This window comes from Falco naumanni, chromosome 3 (assembly GCF_017639655.2).
Source record: "Falco naumanni isolate bFalNau1 chromosome 3, bFalNau1.pat, whole genome shotgun sequence".
Taxonomy (NCBI): domain Eukaryota; kingdom Metazoa; phylum Chordata; class Aves; order Falconiformes; family Falconidae; genus Falco; species Falco naumanni.
In genome coordinates this window covers 119,774,351-119,791,753 of record NC_054056.1, presented here as the reverse complement: position 1 = coordinate 119,791,753, position 17,403 = coordinate 119,774,351, and the positions used below count along the sequence as shown (strand labels likewise).

Genomic DNA, 17,403 nt, shown 5'->3' with positions numbered 1-17,403 from the left:
TCAGTAGTTGTCAGCCTGTGGGCTGAGGGGTTTGGAGTTTTTTCTGAGCGTGCTGCAACATAAAGGACACTCCAGAGTAAGGTTGCTTTAACAGGGCTTCTCCGGAATGTTTACAGTACTAGAATCCATACAAATAAAACTTTTTAGAGATTTGTCAAGAAGACTTGAAAGTGTAGCTGGGGAAGGCTTTTCTTTCAAGAAGCCTTCAGCTAGTCTGAAGGCTAGTTTGGCTTTTAGTTCTTCAGTCACAGTTCATTTATTCAAATTAGTGTTGGGTTTTTTTTTCATTCTGTACTAGCGAGGTGGAAACCTGCATGGAAGACAGGCATTTCAGTCGTTGGCAAAGGTGTTAGCATCTTCCTTGCTGTTGTAGTAAATGGGAATGGACTGGTATGCATTAAACAAAGCTACTAATGATGCATGGATTTTTTCAGTAGTAAGAAATGTGTTGCTATACTACTACTGTTTTTTCATTGGACATCATTTCAAACTAAATTACCTTTTACAGCGTACCTAAAGGATGCTTTATCCATCTATATTTCTGATCAGTTTCCTTGCATTAAAAAGTTTTTGTTACTGTCTCCTTTTTGCATAAGATTAAATTCTCACTAAAGAAACTTCAAGTTCTTGTCATTAACTTCTACTGGCTGAGTAGAAGGGTGTTTCTTGTTAAAAACTAACAAGATATTTGAAGGCAATTGTGGAGGACAAATGCTAGATGTTTGTAGAAGAGCTTCTGTTGCACTTTTGAAATGGATTGGATCCTGGTGTGTCCTGTGCTGACATATTTAACCCTGCAACCCCCACAGCGTGCTGGACCCAGCCAGCAAAGACTTCAAGCACTGCTTCATTTTTAGATTCCATGTGTGCTCCCCATGTTTCCCCACCAAAGAAATGAAATCTGCTATTTTTCATTAGCACACTGGAGAGTCAGTAGTTGGAAAGAATTATAATCAAGAATCTCTGGAATAAGTAGTCATGCAGCCTCATCTGGAACTTCTAAATTCCTAATTATGTTGTCATAATTGTCATGTTGGTGTAACACTAATCTCAGATTTTTGTGTTTGATCTATGTGCTTCAATTACATTCCTGAAACTTTCAAACATTGATTTGATGTTTACTCATCAGTGTACGGTAGACAACTACCATTAAAAGTCTATACTTCGTTTATAGTGTAGAGGAATAAAAGTCAAGTATTAAACTGTTGCAAGCTTTTGAATTTTAAATAATGGTATCTAAGAATAGTTTCTATTGGTTAAGCCATATAAAACATAAATGTATCCTAAGTGTTAAGTTAAAAGTTAGCATTAAAAATGCTTGCAATGGTAATTCAAGGTACTGATATGAACGTGACTATTAAAAAAGCCTGGAAAAGCAAAACATGGTTTACCCCGTTGACCTATATAACCAATTATATGTATTTACACAATATACCATATGTATTATGCCATACAGTGGTTCTGAAGTTTTTAATATATACTGACTTCGAAGATTTTCAGCCTTTAGATTGTTGTATTCAACTAAGAAAATAACTAACTTTTTTCCTTTAACAGAAATTGAAAAATTCCAAAAAGGGGAAGGAAAGGAAGAAGAAAAGTATATTGATGTAGTCATCAATAAAAATATGAAGTTGGGACAAAAAGTTTTGATTCCAGTAAAACAATTCCCTAAGGTAAGCCCAGTTTTCATATTTGATAAGTCTGAGTGCTTACAAAAGATATTCCACTAATATCTTAAATGTAACAGTTAAAAAACCCCACAGTTTAAACTATTAAGTCTACTGATGCTGTTCTGCAGTCTCTTCTATAGAAGTTCTAAGGTAGGAATGGTTCTTGGAGTGAATGTGCAGGGAAGTGGTGCCAATCACGTAAAACAGTGTGCTGAGAACAAATGATAAATGAATCATATTTTCAGGATAGTAGGATCCTCCTTTTCAGAATATCAAAAGGAATGAAATATATTTAAGTTGATTCTGATGCCAGGCTTTGAAACTTTCTTATTTTAGGCAGAAGTGTGGCTTAAAATGCACCATTAAGGAACTTGCTGTGTAATTTTTTTCTTCTCATCTTAAGTTTCAGCCATTGTTAGTCTTGAATTAGTTGTATCTACGCTACTAAATCATGCAGTCTGTTCTGGAGGAGTAGGGACTGTTTTAATAACAACTTCCACAACCATGAATTTTTAACATTTCTTTACTGCCAAGTATTAGCCTGCACTAAAAATATTGCTGCCTGGAAGCATTTATTCAACATCCAATAAGCTGTGGAATTTTATTCTTTTGGTCCCGTTTAAAATTTTAAGCTTAGTGTTATGAAAATCAGATTAGCATTTTTTTACTTGTTTGAAATGGCTTTTTCTTCCTACTAGAAATGTCAAGACTGCTTCTGCTCCTCCTCGTGGAGGAAAGTTTTTCCTTCATTCCTTCCACCATTTGTTTAGGAAGACTTTCTAAATACTTTTTCCCACACTGTCAGTGTTTCTCATAAGACTGTGCTGGGTAACTTTCAGGGATTGCGTTACTGCTGTTCAAAGTTTTATGAAATATTGCTTCAGTGGATTTGAAACTGCGTACCATTTATGTGGGCATCTCTTTGGAATGCTTAGTGAAGTCATCTTTATGACTGGGAAGAGCAATATGCAGAAACATAAAGACGGGAAGGTAAAGGAAGGGGAAACTTAGATGGTCAGTGTTTGTAATCAGGATTGAGTATTGAGATGTACGTACTTGAGCTCAAGGTGAAGAAAGACAAAATGGGTATTAAAAGGGGAAACTGCCATTTGAGAAATGCTTCTGCTTCTATATGTACTGTCAACTTCCTTTAAAAGACTAAACAGTACAATTCTTATTTAGGATAGGTAGTAGGAAAGCCCTTGCCATTTTTGAATGGGCAGGCATGCTCTGCCGTGTGCTTAGTAGTTCTGGTGCATGGAGACAATTTTTGATTGTCTGAGTTAGAATAAAGCCTGGTATGTGCTATGGAAAGAAACCAGAATTTATATCCAGCTAGAGCTTTATAATCCTATCCATCTCTGTCTAGACCACCAGGATCCATGGAGCACAGAGTAAAACTGCTGTGCAGGATAGACATGCCATGTGAGTTCCAGTGTTTCCACTATGACTTTCTCCACAGAAAACAGAATACTGGTGTTGCTACTCAAACATCTCCTCTGTGCCACAGTGAATAAAACCTTAAGTATTTTTATTTAAGAATATTTTACCCCAGGATACAGGGGCTCAGTTTTTTTAGGCATTTCCATTTTATTACATACAGATGGATATTTATGTTAAAACTTAATTACTAAAGATTTTGTGTAGTCAAAAGGAATTAAAATTTCTCACTGTATAGGAGTAGTCTGGGAGGTGAATATGAATTCAGACTTACGACAGGTACTCTTCATTTCTGAAAAACACCCACCCTAAACCACCAGCAGTCACTGCAGTTTAATATAACTTGTTTACTAGAACCATGCTTGTGGTTTTATTTCTGAGATCTAATAAACACATTATATGAAGTGATACAGCTTCAACATAGCAAACTGAGAGCCTTATCCTCGTGTACTGTAGTCTGCAGTGAGTGACTTGAGGTTTGAATGCCTGTACACAGGGGAACATCCTAATTTTTGCATCCTAGCTTTTGCTCTAAAGACTGTTCCTCATCCTGTTAGATGTGTTCAGAGGAGGGCTCAGAAATTAGGAATAATTTGTCTTTTGGTGTAGATAGGGAATTATTGCAGTCATCTTGGTTTCACTGAGCTGTAACTAAGAGTGCACGCATTGTATATTCAGTTCTGTAGAACTTAACTTTCTGCTTATGTGGTGCTTATAAAACCTGAAATGATAATGCACATAAATGCTTTATGCCTCTGTGGTTCTTTTCTGTGCACTTGTGCAGTTTCCTAGACTATTTTGTGTACAAAAGGTGTTAGTATTAGTGCAAATGTGTAATTTGTGGAAGGTGCCAAGTGATAGTTCCTCAGAAAAATGGTTAAAAGATTAAGTTCTCATTTACGAGCAATTTTCTCCTTCCTACTGATCAGGATTGATAACAAATCCTTCAGAAGAATGAAACTTAAGACTTAAATACAGATGAAATCTGTGCAAAAAGCTCTTCTGCATGTGAATATTGAATTTAGAGCGGTTTTCCTAGCAAGCTGGCATCTGTTTCTGTATGCCTGCAGTCCACGCTAGTGCTGTTGGGTATTATGTAAGATCCTGAACAAAAAGATACCTCCAGTCTGTAGTCTTTTTGGTGTTAATGAAAGGAGAATCTGTTGTCTGAATCTGACCAAGTCTCTACAACTGATAAATCTGTGAAACTAGTATTGGGGTACCAGTTTGGGTTGAATCTGGCATACTTGGTTATCCAGATAGTGGTTAGGAAAAACTAAGTTTTTCAACTTTATGAATAGAATAGTTCTTCCCCAAATAAATGATCCTGCTTTTAAACAGGATCAAAAAGGCAAGTTATTAAAGTTATTAAATCCTTAACAGGATTTAATTTCTGAAAATGAAACTAACTACAAATGTAAGTGAATTTGCTAGCAGAAACTTGTCCTTTGTTTAAATTTGCCAGTGATGGCTCTGGCAAGCAAAGATGCCTCTGCTGTTCAGGTAGATAGGATTAATGAAATATCAATCATAATTATTTCGGTGATAAATGAGGTCTCTGGACCAAATCAGCCCACCAGTGCACTACCCCCATTCTGGCAGCTTACCCAACCTGACATGGGGTTAAGTACGGTTCCTTTAAGTATTTCATTGCCCTTTTCCTCTTTCAAACTTCTAACAGTGACTCCTTGAATAAATAATAGCCTCAGCATGGGTCAGGCAGTCCTAGCTCTGATCTGATCAGCCTGGCACTGGGTGATGCCTGCTCACATTACCTGTCCTGACAGACACATTCTCATGGGCTCATAGCTGGGTCCTGTTCAAATACAGCCTCGTTATGTCTGACAGCCCTGGAAGGTGACAGGTTAACTGCAGCAGAAAGCTATGCAACTGAAGTTCAGAGCAGCTGGGTTTCTATTGGAAAAGAATCTGGTAGACCTCAGATTCAAAAGTAGGTATTTCAATTTTATGGGCATCTTTGCTCTCCCTGAGAAAAACCTTGGGAGTTTCTGGTCTTCTGCTTACTGGACAGAAAGTTTTGTCTGTGGTCATATGCTTAACTTGCCTCCTGTGGTGCTATATATTTATATCCTTTAGCTGGGACCTTTTGTCCTGCTCAAACCTTGGCAGTGTTAACAGACCTAGTATCTCATGCTAGAGCTAGTTGGCCTAAATGTTGATTGTGTTTTTTTTACATCTGAACCTTGGTAGAAGGTGATAAAATTCAGGCTGTCTTGGTTATTCCGTGTGCTTTGTGAAATAATTTAAGATAATCCCAGAAGTTATGTTCAGTTTCTCCTTGAGGCTGGTTGTACATTTGAATGAATTTCTTCATTTGTGTTCTTTAGATTCCAGTACACATGAGAAAACCCTAAATTAATGTTTTGATACAGTGACATAGTCTTGGTAAAAGAAAACCCCACAGAAACTTTTTCTATAGATTGCAAGTTCAAAATCTGATTGTATATGATCTTGTTACGAATTTTTCAGGTTGGTCCAGCTCTACAGATTCCTCTGAAAAGCCTGAATTGCTGTGATGCAGAAATTAATCTGAGGTATTTAGGTGGGGCTTGAATATGCTTTGGTAATGCTGTCTGTAGTCTTGTTGTTAACTGGGACATGTGCTACAAGCAAGGATTTGAAAGGTTAGGGATTTTATGCAAGCTTGTAGGAAAAGGGCCGACTTTCTGAGGTAGGATTCAGTTCTAAATCAAGTTGCCTGTAGGTAGGAGTCCACATGGATGTTGATGTCTAAACTGTAGGTAGTGGAATGAGATCTTGTCAGTTTAGGCAATGGAATTCAGGGTGACTTGCTATTTGATCAGCTGAATACCTCGACTGACTCTAGGTCAAGTGTGAAAATATGACCCTTAAACCTGTGCTTCTGTTGCATTTCATGCTTGAAAATAATCTACAAACTTTAGCAGAAGTAGTGAGCTGGCCGTGGAAGGTCATGATGTGGCTGTCTTGGTGAAGGGACTCTTCAGATCTATCCTGACGCTGCTATGAAATGCCAGCATGTGTGAAAGGTATTTTCCTAGATATGTACAAATGAGGCAGGAGGGTGTTACCTCCTTCCCACGCACTTAATGAATATGCATTGTGAAGTAGTTTATTCTCAGAAATCTGATTTTGCTTTGACAGTTTAGGGAACTTGTCTTATGAATTGGGAGAAAAAAAATAACTTCTATGGATGATAAATGGGATGATGGTTTTCCATGAGATGGATCAAAAATATGGAAACAATTTGTTTTGTGACAGGCTACCATTTTAAGTTGTTCATAGATATACATTTAAATGCTGTGTACATCTTAGAAGCCACTGAGAAATGATCTCTGTGTTCCCTGAAGTGGTATATATATAAATATATATTCAGTGGTATGTGCATAAATATATATTCTCAAAAGTTAATGACTTATGGAACTGGTATCAACATTTATTTTTAAATTTGTCATGTACAGTATATCTGCAGTTATGTAAAGTCATGGAGAGATTAACATTTTAATCACATCTAGTTAGAAAACAATTTTTGATAGTAGCTTAGTTCTAAGGATTTCTTAAGAGTAGAAATGAGAAAATGTGGTTGTATAACCATAAGTGACATGGAAGAACAAGCATTAAATGTAATACCGGGGTAACTTTTTGGTGACTTTAAAGTAATTGACTAAGCTTTCTGTTGTGAATAAATGTTTAAAGACCTATTACTGCATTGTATGAAGGAGAGTGTAGTTTGTGGTACAGCATAGATGCCTGAAGTATTTACCTTTCTATAGGAACATTTTCTTTATGATGAAGAAAAATCTTGGAGGTTTTCCTGGTTTCAGGTCATTGTAAGGGAAAGTGCTCTGTATCTATTTTTATATTTTCTAGTGACCATATCACAGAGCAGCTACTGCAGAAAACTAATATGCCAAGGAAGCTTTCTATGGCTTTAATGACAATGGCTTGCTTAGAGCTTTACAGGAAAGCATTTGGTCAAACCTTTATACTTCCACTAAGTATTTTAAGCTGGATGAGCCATTCGCAGCAGACTTTTCTTGGTGAGGATGAACAAGGATTACTTTTTCTATTATATCCCCCTTCCTGTAATATATACATTTAAAAATGCTGTAGCATTGGCATTAATTCCTTTTTTGCTGAAATTCATATAGTAGATCTAATCCTTATGAAGAGAATGTCTCACTTGTATACTCTTTGTAGCTGTGTTTTCTCCAGAACTGTTTTCAGGGACTAGTTTCAAGCAGCAACCTGGTAAGGAAATAAAACTCTTAACTGTTAAAGTCATATTCTGATTTGGGGATTCTGAAGAAATGGGTGTTAAGCAGTGATGTCCATAATCTCCATTGTACTATATCTGCAAAAATGCTTCTTAAAATAAGGATTTATGAATATTTAGAGAGGAAACAGTTTTCAAGCAAAACCATGACTATTGGTTATTTTTTCTGTTTCTATTAGGATAGGTTTTTTCTATTAAAAATTGTTTTCAGATGGAGATTTTTTTTAGTTACACAGTACTTTAGGTATCTGTAAAAGGGAAACAAATAGATGCTTTCAGTGTAGTCAACCAGTACTTGTGGGCTAGTGGGCACCATGGCCAAGGGATAGAATCCCGTATCTGAGGAGTTTGGGATGGCACTGCAGCACTTTGTGGTGTATCTTTACCCGTACAGTAAGTCGGTGGTGTAGATAAAGGAGGATGCACTTTCAGTGACCAGTTTTAGGAAAGAGCACCCCTTACACTTTAGTTTGAGCAAAAGGATGCAAGATTTATCTGGTGTTACTTCAATATGATGTAGGACTGCAGAGGGTACCATTCATTACTAGAGTGTTATTTGGCTCAAACTGTTGCTGAGGTAAAAATTTTCCCCATAATCTCCAGTTGTCTCCTCCCAGGTCTGTTAATTTGAATCTTGATACTGTCTTTGCAGAGCTGCCTTAAATGTTTTGATGTAATTTTGTTTGAGGTACCATATTTGGTGCATCCTTCAGAGGTGGTCTAGGAGTAACTTTAAGTTGGGGGCTTCATCCTCCATTTTATATACTGTCATCCATAGTATCCTGATTCTTATCTAAGACATCAGAAGCTGTCTTAATGTAGAGGCAACTCTTGATGTAATGTGGTGATTTGTCCAGTGTAGAATAACATTCATGGCTGGCTCTTCATGGTTCTGCAGGGTAGCTGAACTCTGGCTATGGCAACAGCTTCCAGGCCAGCTTGTGCTGGAAAGCAGGATGACTGCTTTAAGGCACTGTTAAGCTGAAACTAGTGAACTTGAGGACGGTTTTGGGTATTTACAGCAGTTTGGATATGATTATGTGGTACTAGGGAGAAGGGTGAGAGAAGGGCAAGTGAAGAGGAGAGTCTGCTGTGTCTCTGAGCCAGGCTAGTGAATGGGACTGAAATGGTTGGTATTGAGCTGCTCAGATGTCTTTTTGTTACTATCCGGTGCCTCTTAATTCAGAAATCGTTAATAAGCTTGAGATGACTACTAGACCTGAATTTGTATTTTGTTCTTGTGTTCTTGGGCAAATAAACTGTGCATGTGAAGCATGGGGAGCACCCATGAAACCTGTACATGAGCTATCAGGCTTATTTGCTTCTGTTTCACCAGCAGATAGGCTGGATTTGTTAATTTTGTAATGAAAATTTGTCTTATGGGTGGTAGTTTTGTACCTTTAGGTTTGAGTCCTTCCACTCCTTGATCACAGGGGATAAAGTGTTACAATCAATGATAGTAACTTAGTGGCTGATGTATTTTTTTAGGTGTTCCTGTATGTCTATGAAATATTTCTAAACAAACCTTTGCTGATCAGAAGTTTACAATTTGATGTAAAATGGAGATAAACAAATAGTTCAAGCAAAATTCAGTACCTGTTCAAAGTAAATGTTTTCTACTGAAAGATTAATTCAATATCATAAATGGGTTTTATTTATAGAGTAATCAACTGAAATGTTCCAAAGCTTTTCAGCTTTGTTATGTGGGAACAAAAAGGCTTTGGTTCTGCATTGTAAGCAATTTTTTAGTAACCTTCAATGTTCATTGTGTTTTTAAGCTACATCTAGAGGTACTGTGTTTTCAAATCAGCAGAATTTCAGACTTGCAAGGGTTCTTGTGCTTCAGACTTGTCAAATCTAATATTTGGAGCCTCGGTGCACAGGAAAGAATGGTTCAGTGGATCTCAGGATACAGCTAATACATTTTCATGTTCATTAAATATGTTGTCTAGAACATGTCATCTGTGCAGCTACTTGTATAGCTATCATAATGTCTTGGCTTCAATGCTAGAGATTTTTTGATTTTGAAAAGATGACAACTTTTGGTGGTATTAGTTTTGTAGGTCAAGTTTTAGATATGCACAACATTTAAACTATTAATTAAAATAAGCAATACAGCTGGAATAAACAAATGTGTTTTGGATCACCTGAGTCATCTTTGAGCACGGAAACATCTTACTTTGATTACATGCGAAGTGGATTTCACTTTTGCAGCTATGCACTTCCATTTGTTATGACTAGTAGTTTGTATTTTAATTGTCAGGTAGTTGTTTGTTCCAGTTAGGAAATGATATTCAGAGCTATGCATCACATAGTTAAATACATGCTTGCCTACTCCTAAATTGCAGTCAAAAATTGAGTAAAAATTCATCTGAATATTTTAACTAAGGTTACTGTTAGAAATTTAGACTGTATCATACTGCAGGTACTCAACATTCTGAAATAATTTCAGCATACATTACTGTAAATGGAAAACCTCTCATTTTAAAGTATGCAGTGTTTATTTTAATTCTTAACTTAGAAGGCTATTTTAAAGTAAACATAAGTAATCTTAAGTAATACTTGAAAAATTGGTGTGGTATTCCACTATGGAAGCTTTCATTTGAGCTTAACTATGAACTCCCTAGGTAATGATCCTTTATTTAAGGAGACTGTTCATGAGGAGTTACTGAAATCTTGAAGTTTGGACTTGTTATGAATTGTTTCAATTTGTTTGCTTTCCTTGCAGTTATACCTCCAGAAATAATAAAATCAGAAGTTCAAGTTGGAAGGGACTCTAGAGAACATCTGGTCCAAGCTTCTGTTGAAATCATGACTGTAAATTAGATCACACAAGGGCCCATCAGCAACCCTGAGTCCCAAATATTCTCAGCAAGGGAGATTTCTACAGTTCTGTTGGGCAGCCTATTTCTGATGAATGGTCTCCTTCACTGTGTCTTAGGTCCTATAAGAAAAAAAAAGGAATATACCTAGAAAAAAGAATGTATATATAAAGAAATTGCCTGAGGATTTCTTGAGATTTGGCCTGATAATTTCAGAAAAGACTAGTTCATGCAAGGCCTTAAATTTAAAAGCTTCTGTGGGCTACAGTCATCCATAAGCAATTTGTTCAATTGTATCTTGGTTCTAACTCAGGCCTACATTGGGAATTGAAATTGCAAGTACTAAGGGTAATAAAACTGTATTTTCATATTTAGTAGGCCTAATGCTTGCGTTGCCTTTTGGTTAAAGCTGAAGCAGGTGAACTGGAGCTGTAGGCTTTCTATGTGGTAGGGGGACTGCAGCTGGGCCTGTTTTCCATCAGCACTTCCAGTGTAGCAAAAAAAGATTTTGAGCTGCAGCTACCCCATTGTCAAGTGTTTTCAGATTCCTCCAGATGAACGGGAAGATCAAAGAAGCCCATCTTGGCCCTTTAGTGAAACAGTAGTAGAACAGTCAAAGAGCTTACAAAGTGTTTGTGGCCCAAAAATTATGAAACAAGTACTTTAAGCCTGTTTGCTCTATAGCATCACTGTATATATTAGGAAGAATATATATGTATGTGTGTGAATATATACATATATATCTATAAATGGAAGAAATTCTTCGCTAGGAGGGTGGTGAGGCACTGGCCCAGGCTGCCCAGAGCAGCTGTGGGTGCCCCATCCCTGGCAGGGCTCAAGGCCAGGCTGGACGGGGCTGGGAGCAACCTGGGCTGGTGGGTGGTGTCCCTGCCCATGGCAGGGGGGCTGCAACTAGATGGTCTTTAAGGTCCCTTCCAACCCAAACCGTTCTGTGATTCTGTGACTATATTTTACTTGTGCCTAGAACTATCGTTTTGTTAACATGATTGTGGCACTTTAGATTCCAACAGCGTGAATAACCTGGTTTTACGGATTTTCATTTGGGATAGTAAATATTCCTGAATAGTTGCTTGTTGATAAATAATCTCTATTGCAGTGTGTTGACAGGAATTATGGTGGGATGACCTTTGGCTGCCAGGTGCTCACCAAGCTGTTTGATCACTTCCCCCCTCAATAGGCGGATGAGAGGGGAAAGTAAGATGAAAAATCAGTGTCTTGAGATGAGGATAGGGAGATGGCTCACAAATTAGTCATGGCTAAAACAGACCTGACTTGGGGAAGATGATTTTATTGCCTATTAATTGTAACAGAAGGATAGTGAGAAGTAGAACAAAACTAAAACTGCCTTTCCTACACCCCCCCGTTTGTTCTTGACCTAAATTCACTTCTCATTCTTCTACCTCCTTCCCAAGTGGCATGGAGGGATAGGGAATTGGTGGTTCTGGTCAGCTCATGACACTCTGCTCTGCCCTCCTCACGTTCTTCCCATGATCCATCCTGGGGTTCCTCCCACAGGATACAGTTGTTCACAAACTGCTCTAATGGGGGTCCCTTCTTGAAGAACTGTACCCTGTGGAACAGACTTTTCCGGTGTGGGTCCCCCATGGTGTCACAGGACCTGCCAGAAACTTTGCTCTGGCATGGGCTCTCCATGGGCTGCAGCTTCCTTGGGTACATCCACCTGCTCCAGTGTAGGGTCTTCCATGGGTGGCAGGGTGGATATCTGCTCCACTGTGGTTCTCCATGGGCTACAGGGGCACAGCCTGCCTCACCATGGTCTTCAGGTGCCTGGAGCACCTTCTCCCCCTCCTTCTTCGCTTACCTTGGTGTGTGCAGAGTTGTTGTGCTCGCATTCTCATTTGTCTCAGCTTTGCAGTGGTTTTACCCTTTCTTAAATATTTTATCACATAGGTGCTATGTAGCTGATGGGCCAAGCTTTGGGCAGTGGTGGGTCTGTCTTGGAGCTGACTCTATCCAACATGGGGACAGCTTCTGGCATCTTCTCACAGAAGTCACCACTGGAGCCTCCTGCTACAAAAACTTTGCTGTGTAAATCAATACAGGAATAAATTACTACATTCAGCAAGTGTTTACAGCATTCCAGACCAACTTCCAAGTATAGTTCATGATTATCATCTTTTTTTGTGATTTTTCCCCCCCCAACTAAAATAGTTCTCTGCATACTAGGTGAATCCTTATCTAGCTAGCCTTCAAATTCTATATACCTTCCAAAATGCAGTGCAGCAATAACAGAAGAGAACTGCTGTATGTACACAACTTTTCTCCTGGTGTATGTGACTGGGAATATGTGCCCTATGGAGCAGTGCTCATGAGAACTTTCACACCTGCTTGTTCTACTACGTCCAGTTTTGTGTCCTTGACATGACAATAGGAAGACTCTCCCTTTCTGTGTTTTTTTAATGAATGGATTTTTGGATACCTGTTTTCTTGAGCCTGCTTTCCCTCTGAAGCACCTTCTGGGCAGAAAGAGACCCAGCTGTATGTTCTGATGTTTTGTACGAACAGAAACAGTTGGGGTTTCTTTGTTTTTGTGGCTCACCACTTTCTTCTCCCTAGTTACCTTAATGGTGTAATGCCGTGGGTATGAACACCACTGGCTTTGGTAAACTTCAGTGATAATGGGGTATGAGTGGCAGCTGAGAAGATAGCAGTTCTGGTTTGGGACTGGATTTTTATGCTTATGTTCTCCGGATTTAATTCTGTGCTTGTTTCTGTTACTTGATAAATCTCCAAGGGAGGACAAGGCAATTAAGATACTACTTTTCTTCAGAGCTTTGTTATCTCTGTTCTTCATAGCTTTTTGTATCTGTGAGATTGCCAGCTTTTTTATGGTCATGTACCTGGTAACAATTGTTGAAAACCTGAATTGCAGTTTGAGCACATCTGTTCTCAATGTTGAATGGGATAAACACAAAGTTCTCCTCATACTATTTGATTTCTTTGAGTTCAGATACTTGTTTCTGTTGACATCTGGTGGAGCCGCAAACGTGCTGTTAACTGTCCTACAGAGTTGTACTTAATGACTGTGTAGTTTATGATCTAATACTTGTTTGCACCCAGAACAAAATTGTTTCAGCAAAATACTCCATTTTCTGTATTCATTTATGCTTAAAAATCCAGTGAGCTTAATGGCTTTTTGTTTTCTTACAGTTCAACTTTGTGGGAAAACTTTTGGGTCCACGTGGCAATTCTCTAAAGCGCTTACAGGAAGAAACACTGACAAAAATGTCTATTTTGGGAAAGGGTTCTATGAGGGACAAGACAAAGGTAAGCCCTGAGTATGTTAGTGGAGTGTTTGAAACCTGAATTTCATAACTTACCTAATGTTTCTGGGGAGGTGAACAGACACTGTGATAAAAATTGCAGCAAATAAAAAGCATAGGTTAGCCTCTCATTAGTTACTCAGATAGTCTGTTTTCTAAGGTCTCTGTTTTTAGTGAGTGTTTTGAGGCTACCATGAGCTGTACGTAATCGCAAAAATGGAGTAATATATTTCACTGGTAAGAGAAGCAGCAATATGTTTATTGGTGTAGAACAGATTTAACAAAGTTTGATAGTGAATGCAACAGTGTGAAAGCAACACAAGCTTCAGTGGCAAGGTCCACTGGATTGTTTACTGCACAGAGGACAGGGTCAGATAAAACTGTAAAGATGATCCCCCTGTTGAGTCATGGGGGAGGTTCAGAGAGGACCCCCTTGCCTTCTCAACTCCTCAGGGGGGAGTTTAGCTGCGCCTGGATCCAGACTTATCTCAGACTTGGTCAACAGTTTCTAGCTAAAAGATTATATATGCGCAATCAATCCTTTATACCACTTAGCTAGGATTTCAAAGTTTAGCATGCTATTGATCATTTACTGAGAACCTGTTGTGGCAAGGAATCTCTCAACCTTAATGAGTGACCTTGAGAGATGTCCCTGCTCAAGGGGAGACCTTGGTGTGCGGCCCACTGCCATGCAGGAGAGCTCAATGGGCTCTGGGCTGTCCACTATTTATGAAGTAAAATGATGGACTCGCAGTCATACTGACATACCACCCATATTTTGCATAGCACCCAAACTGTGATCCTGGGGACTTAAGTGGGGCATTACCAGTGGCATCTTCAAGATTGGTCTTGTACAGCTTATGAGTAATGCCCAAGTGCGCATGGCAGTGTCCTCACTTTTGAAGGAACCTGAGTTCTAGATCGATCCAAACAAACTTTTTGACAGGAAAAAAAAAATTTACACCAAACATGTAAATTTAATAACACTTCATCAGCTGTTTTTCTCTGTCTAGGAGATAAAATACACCCAGAAAAAAGTCACAGCTCTGAAGATGACTTGTGCAACTTAAGCAATTGACAAATTGCAGTTGTTTGTCGGAAGTATTTAGTTAAGAGTGGATATATCCATTACAAGAACTGAAGCAGACAGCAGAAGAGAAACCTTTAGCTTGATAGGGGTACTAATAATCAGTGTCACTCTTTACTGACCTAGATCTCTAGCAAAATTTGTAGCAGATAAGTGTACATCAGTGAGGAGGTATCACCTGTCTGGTAGGCTGCATTAATTGGAGCATTCCTAATGATGCAAGTTAAAACACTGAACTCTTTCTTGCCTGTAGCATACCATGTTTTATAGGCCTCTGGTGAAATATTCCTGTGGTTATGCAATAATCTGAAACTTAAAAATACTGTGTACTATAAAGACTGATAGGCATGCATATGGAAGAGTGACTTAGAGGGTTGGCTACTGAATTTCCTAAACTGTGTATATTTTTAGCACATTTTTATTTGACTTTTCTTGATTGAGATGCTAACTGAAACTGCTTAAATTTTTTTGTGGTCAATAAAGTTGTGAGTTGAAGCTATTTTTTGCAGAGAACTTAAATATGATTAATTCTGAGTTCAGAAACAGTAAGATTCCTGTCATTGTGGGTCTGTTTGTATTTTTGAAAGGGACAGTGCAGAGGAACCAGTTGGATACTTTGGAACAATACAGCTGGAATAGCTTCTGCGTACCTATTTGGAGTAGTCCTTCAGAAAGCATCATTCAGAACTCAAGCAAAGTAAATTAATGACACTGTTTTGAGTACTCAATTGAACCTACAGGATATGTGCAAGAAAGTACTCTTGCCGCACCGGGATCCTAAATGAATTTGCACTCATGCCTAGTTCTCTGGGGACATGGCTCAGCAAGCCAGAGACACTCTGTATGTGGAGAACTTAACCAATGAGAGAATTTAAGAATTTTTTTCTGGATTCACGTAGATTATCTGTGTACTAACTGTTTCAACTGTACCTCTTTCACTAACACATAACTAAATTTTTGCCTTGATCTTCGTACATTCTTGTTCAGCATTCTGAAACCACTGCATTAAACTTGTCTAGACAACTAGCAAATAAGAGAACCTTGTTTAACCTTAATTATACAGTTTTGTTCTGTATGAGAAAGAAAGAAGTGATCTTTGCTGAAAAGAAGCCCAGGATTGAATTACATGGTGTCAGCAAACTTCTGCTCAGAAAGGCTGGCAAGATCTCACACATGAACAGTTTTTGCATTACTTGGAAAATCTAGTTGAGTCTTTAGTGTGGTATTGACAAGTAATGAAGTACATCACTCTTAGAATCATAGAATGGTTTGGGTTGGAAGGGACCTTTTAAAGGTCATCTAGTCTAACCCCCCTCAGCAGTGAGCAGGGACACTTTCAACTAGATCAGGTTGCTCAAAACCTGGTCCAGCCTGACCTTAAATGTTTCTAGGAATGGGGCTTTTACCATGTCTCTGGGCAACCTGTTCTGATGTTTCACCACCCTCACTGTAAAAAATTTCTTCCTTACCCCTAGCCTGAGCCTACCCTCTTAGCTTAAAACCATTAGCCCTTGTCCTGTTGCTACAGGCCCTACTTTTGCCCTATTTGATACATTTCAAATCCGGAGAGAAACCTGAGTTGCTCCTATAGGAGAATAACAGGTAAATAGTGTACACTAATTTTTCTGGTTGCAAATAATCAGGTGCCAAAACAGGCAATTTCAGTGCTGCCTTGGCAGTGCTCAGAGCACTGGTCTGGAGAAGGTAAATGGTGAACCAAGGCAATGAGCCAGCCTAGAGACACACGTGGGAGATACGTGTGGCTCCTGCTCTACCACGCAGTCTCTCCAGTTGCTTCTCCCCATTTCCTAACGCACTCTCTAACCAAACAGAAAATCCACAAGTTCCTAGCCTGCTATTTTTCATCGTAGAGGACAGGAGAAATTGATTAAAAAGTGTAATTGCCACTATGTAGGATTTTCTTCTAATTCTCATTGAGGTTTTGATTTATATAAGGGTCAGATGAAAGTGAAATCTCCTGAGCAATATTGTTTGCTCCTGGTGAACAGAAAATTGGAGCAAACCTTGTTTTCAGAAGTGCATTGTTATTATAAGACAATGTTCAATGGCACGAACTGTCATTTAAAAATAAAAAAATTCTGGGAAAAACCGTATTTTCAGTTTCAAAGCACTGTTGTGGTTAGAATTTTTGTTACAGACAGCAAAATCTTTGGAATTACATTATCACAGATAAACTTCAGCTGATATAAACTAGTACTCTTTACACTGAAGCCAAATTTGCCCCACAAAACAGATGAGGATCTGATCTGTTGTCTCTTTAAAGTGTTCATTGCAGCATCTTTGCCGTCACTGGAAGTGAGATGGCATATGCTGTATAGCTGCTTAGTGATGGTCATCACAGGTTCTGGGATGTACCAGTTGTTGGAGGCTTCAGATCAGATTGTCAGGTATTCCTAAACACTTAACATGTTCATATACCTGCTATATCACCAGTTTTAAGTGAATAATGATGATTACCTCTTCCGAGAAACAGTGGAAGTAAGCTTCACAGATTTCTCCAAACTAAATTTCTAAATACTTTTTTCTTCAATTTTTTTGAACTTTTGTGAGAACTTCAGAGGCTTTTGGGAGAAAGCTAATTAGTGTGAAAGGTTAAGAACACGCAGCAAAGATCACCATTATTTTGTGCAAGTTCTTTAAGGAAAGATTTGGATAAACCAGTATGAGAGATACAGATAAACCAGTCTGACTTTAAATTCATTTTGGGCAACAGTATTTCTCTAGCTCTTGAATTGGCTTTTTAGAGTGTCCACTCTGCTTCCTAATAAGACATTTTGGTTTA

The 17,403-nt window shown here is 38.5% G+C and overlaps 1 protein-coding gene across 4 annotated transcripts in view; it reads left to right on the top strand.

The window, feature by feature from the left end:
• The window catches only part of KHDRBS3 (KH RNA binding domain containing, signal transduction associated 3), a 95,056-nt gene that overhangs the window by 23,674 nt on the left and 53,979 nt on the right, over positions 1–17,403 (top strand). For all 4 annotated transcript variants that reach the window (XR_005826771.1, XM_040586151.1, XM_040586150.1 and 1 more), the window contains exons 2-3: positions 1,555–1,673; positions 13,401–13,517. Coding sequence is in view for 3 of the 4 variants with exons in the window: in XM_040586151.1 (XP_040442085.1) it covers positions 1,555–1,673; positions 13,401–13,517 (236 nt within the window). In the remaining variant the exon portion in view is untranslated. The remainder of the gene's footprint in view (positions 1–1,554; positions 1,674–13,400; positions 13,518–17,403) is intronic.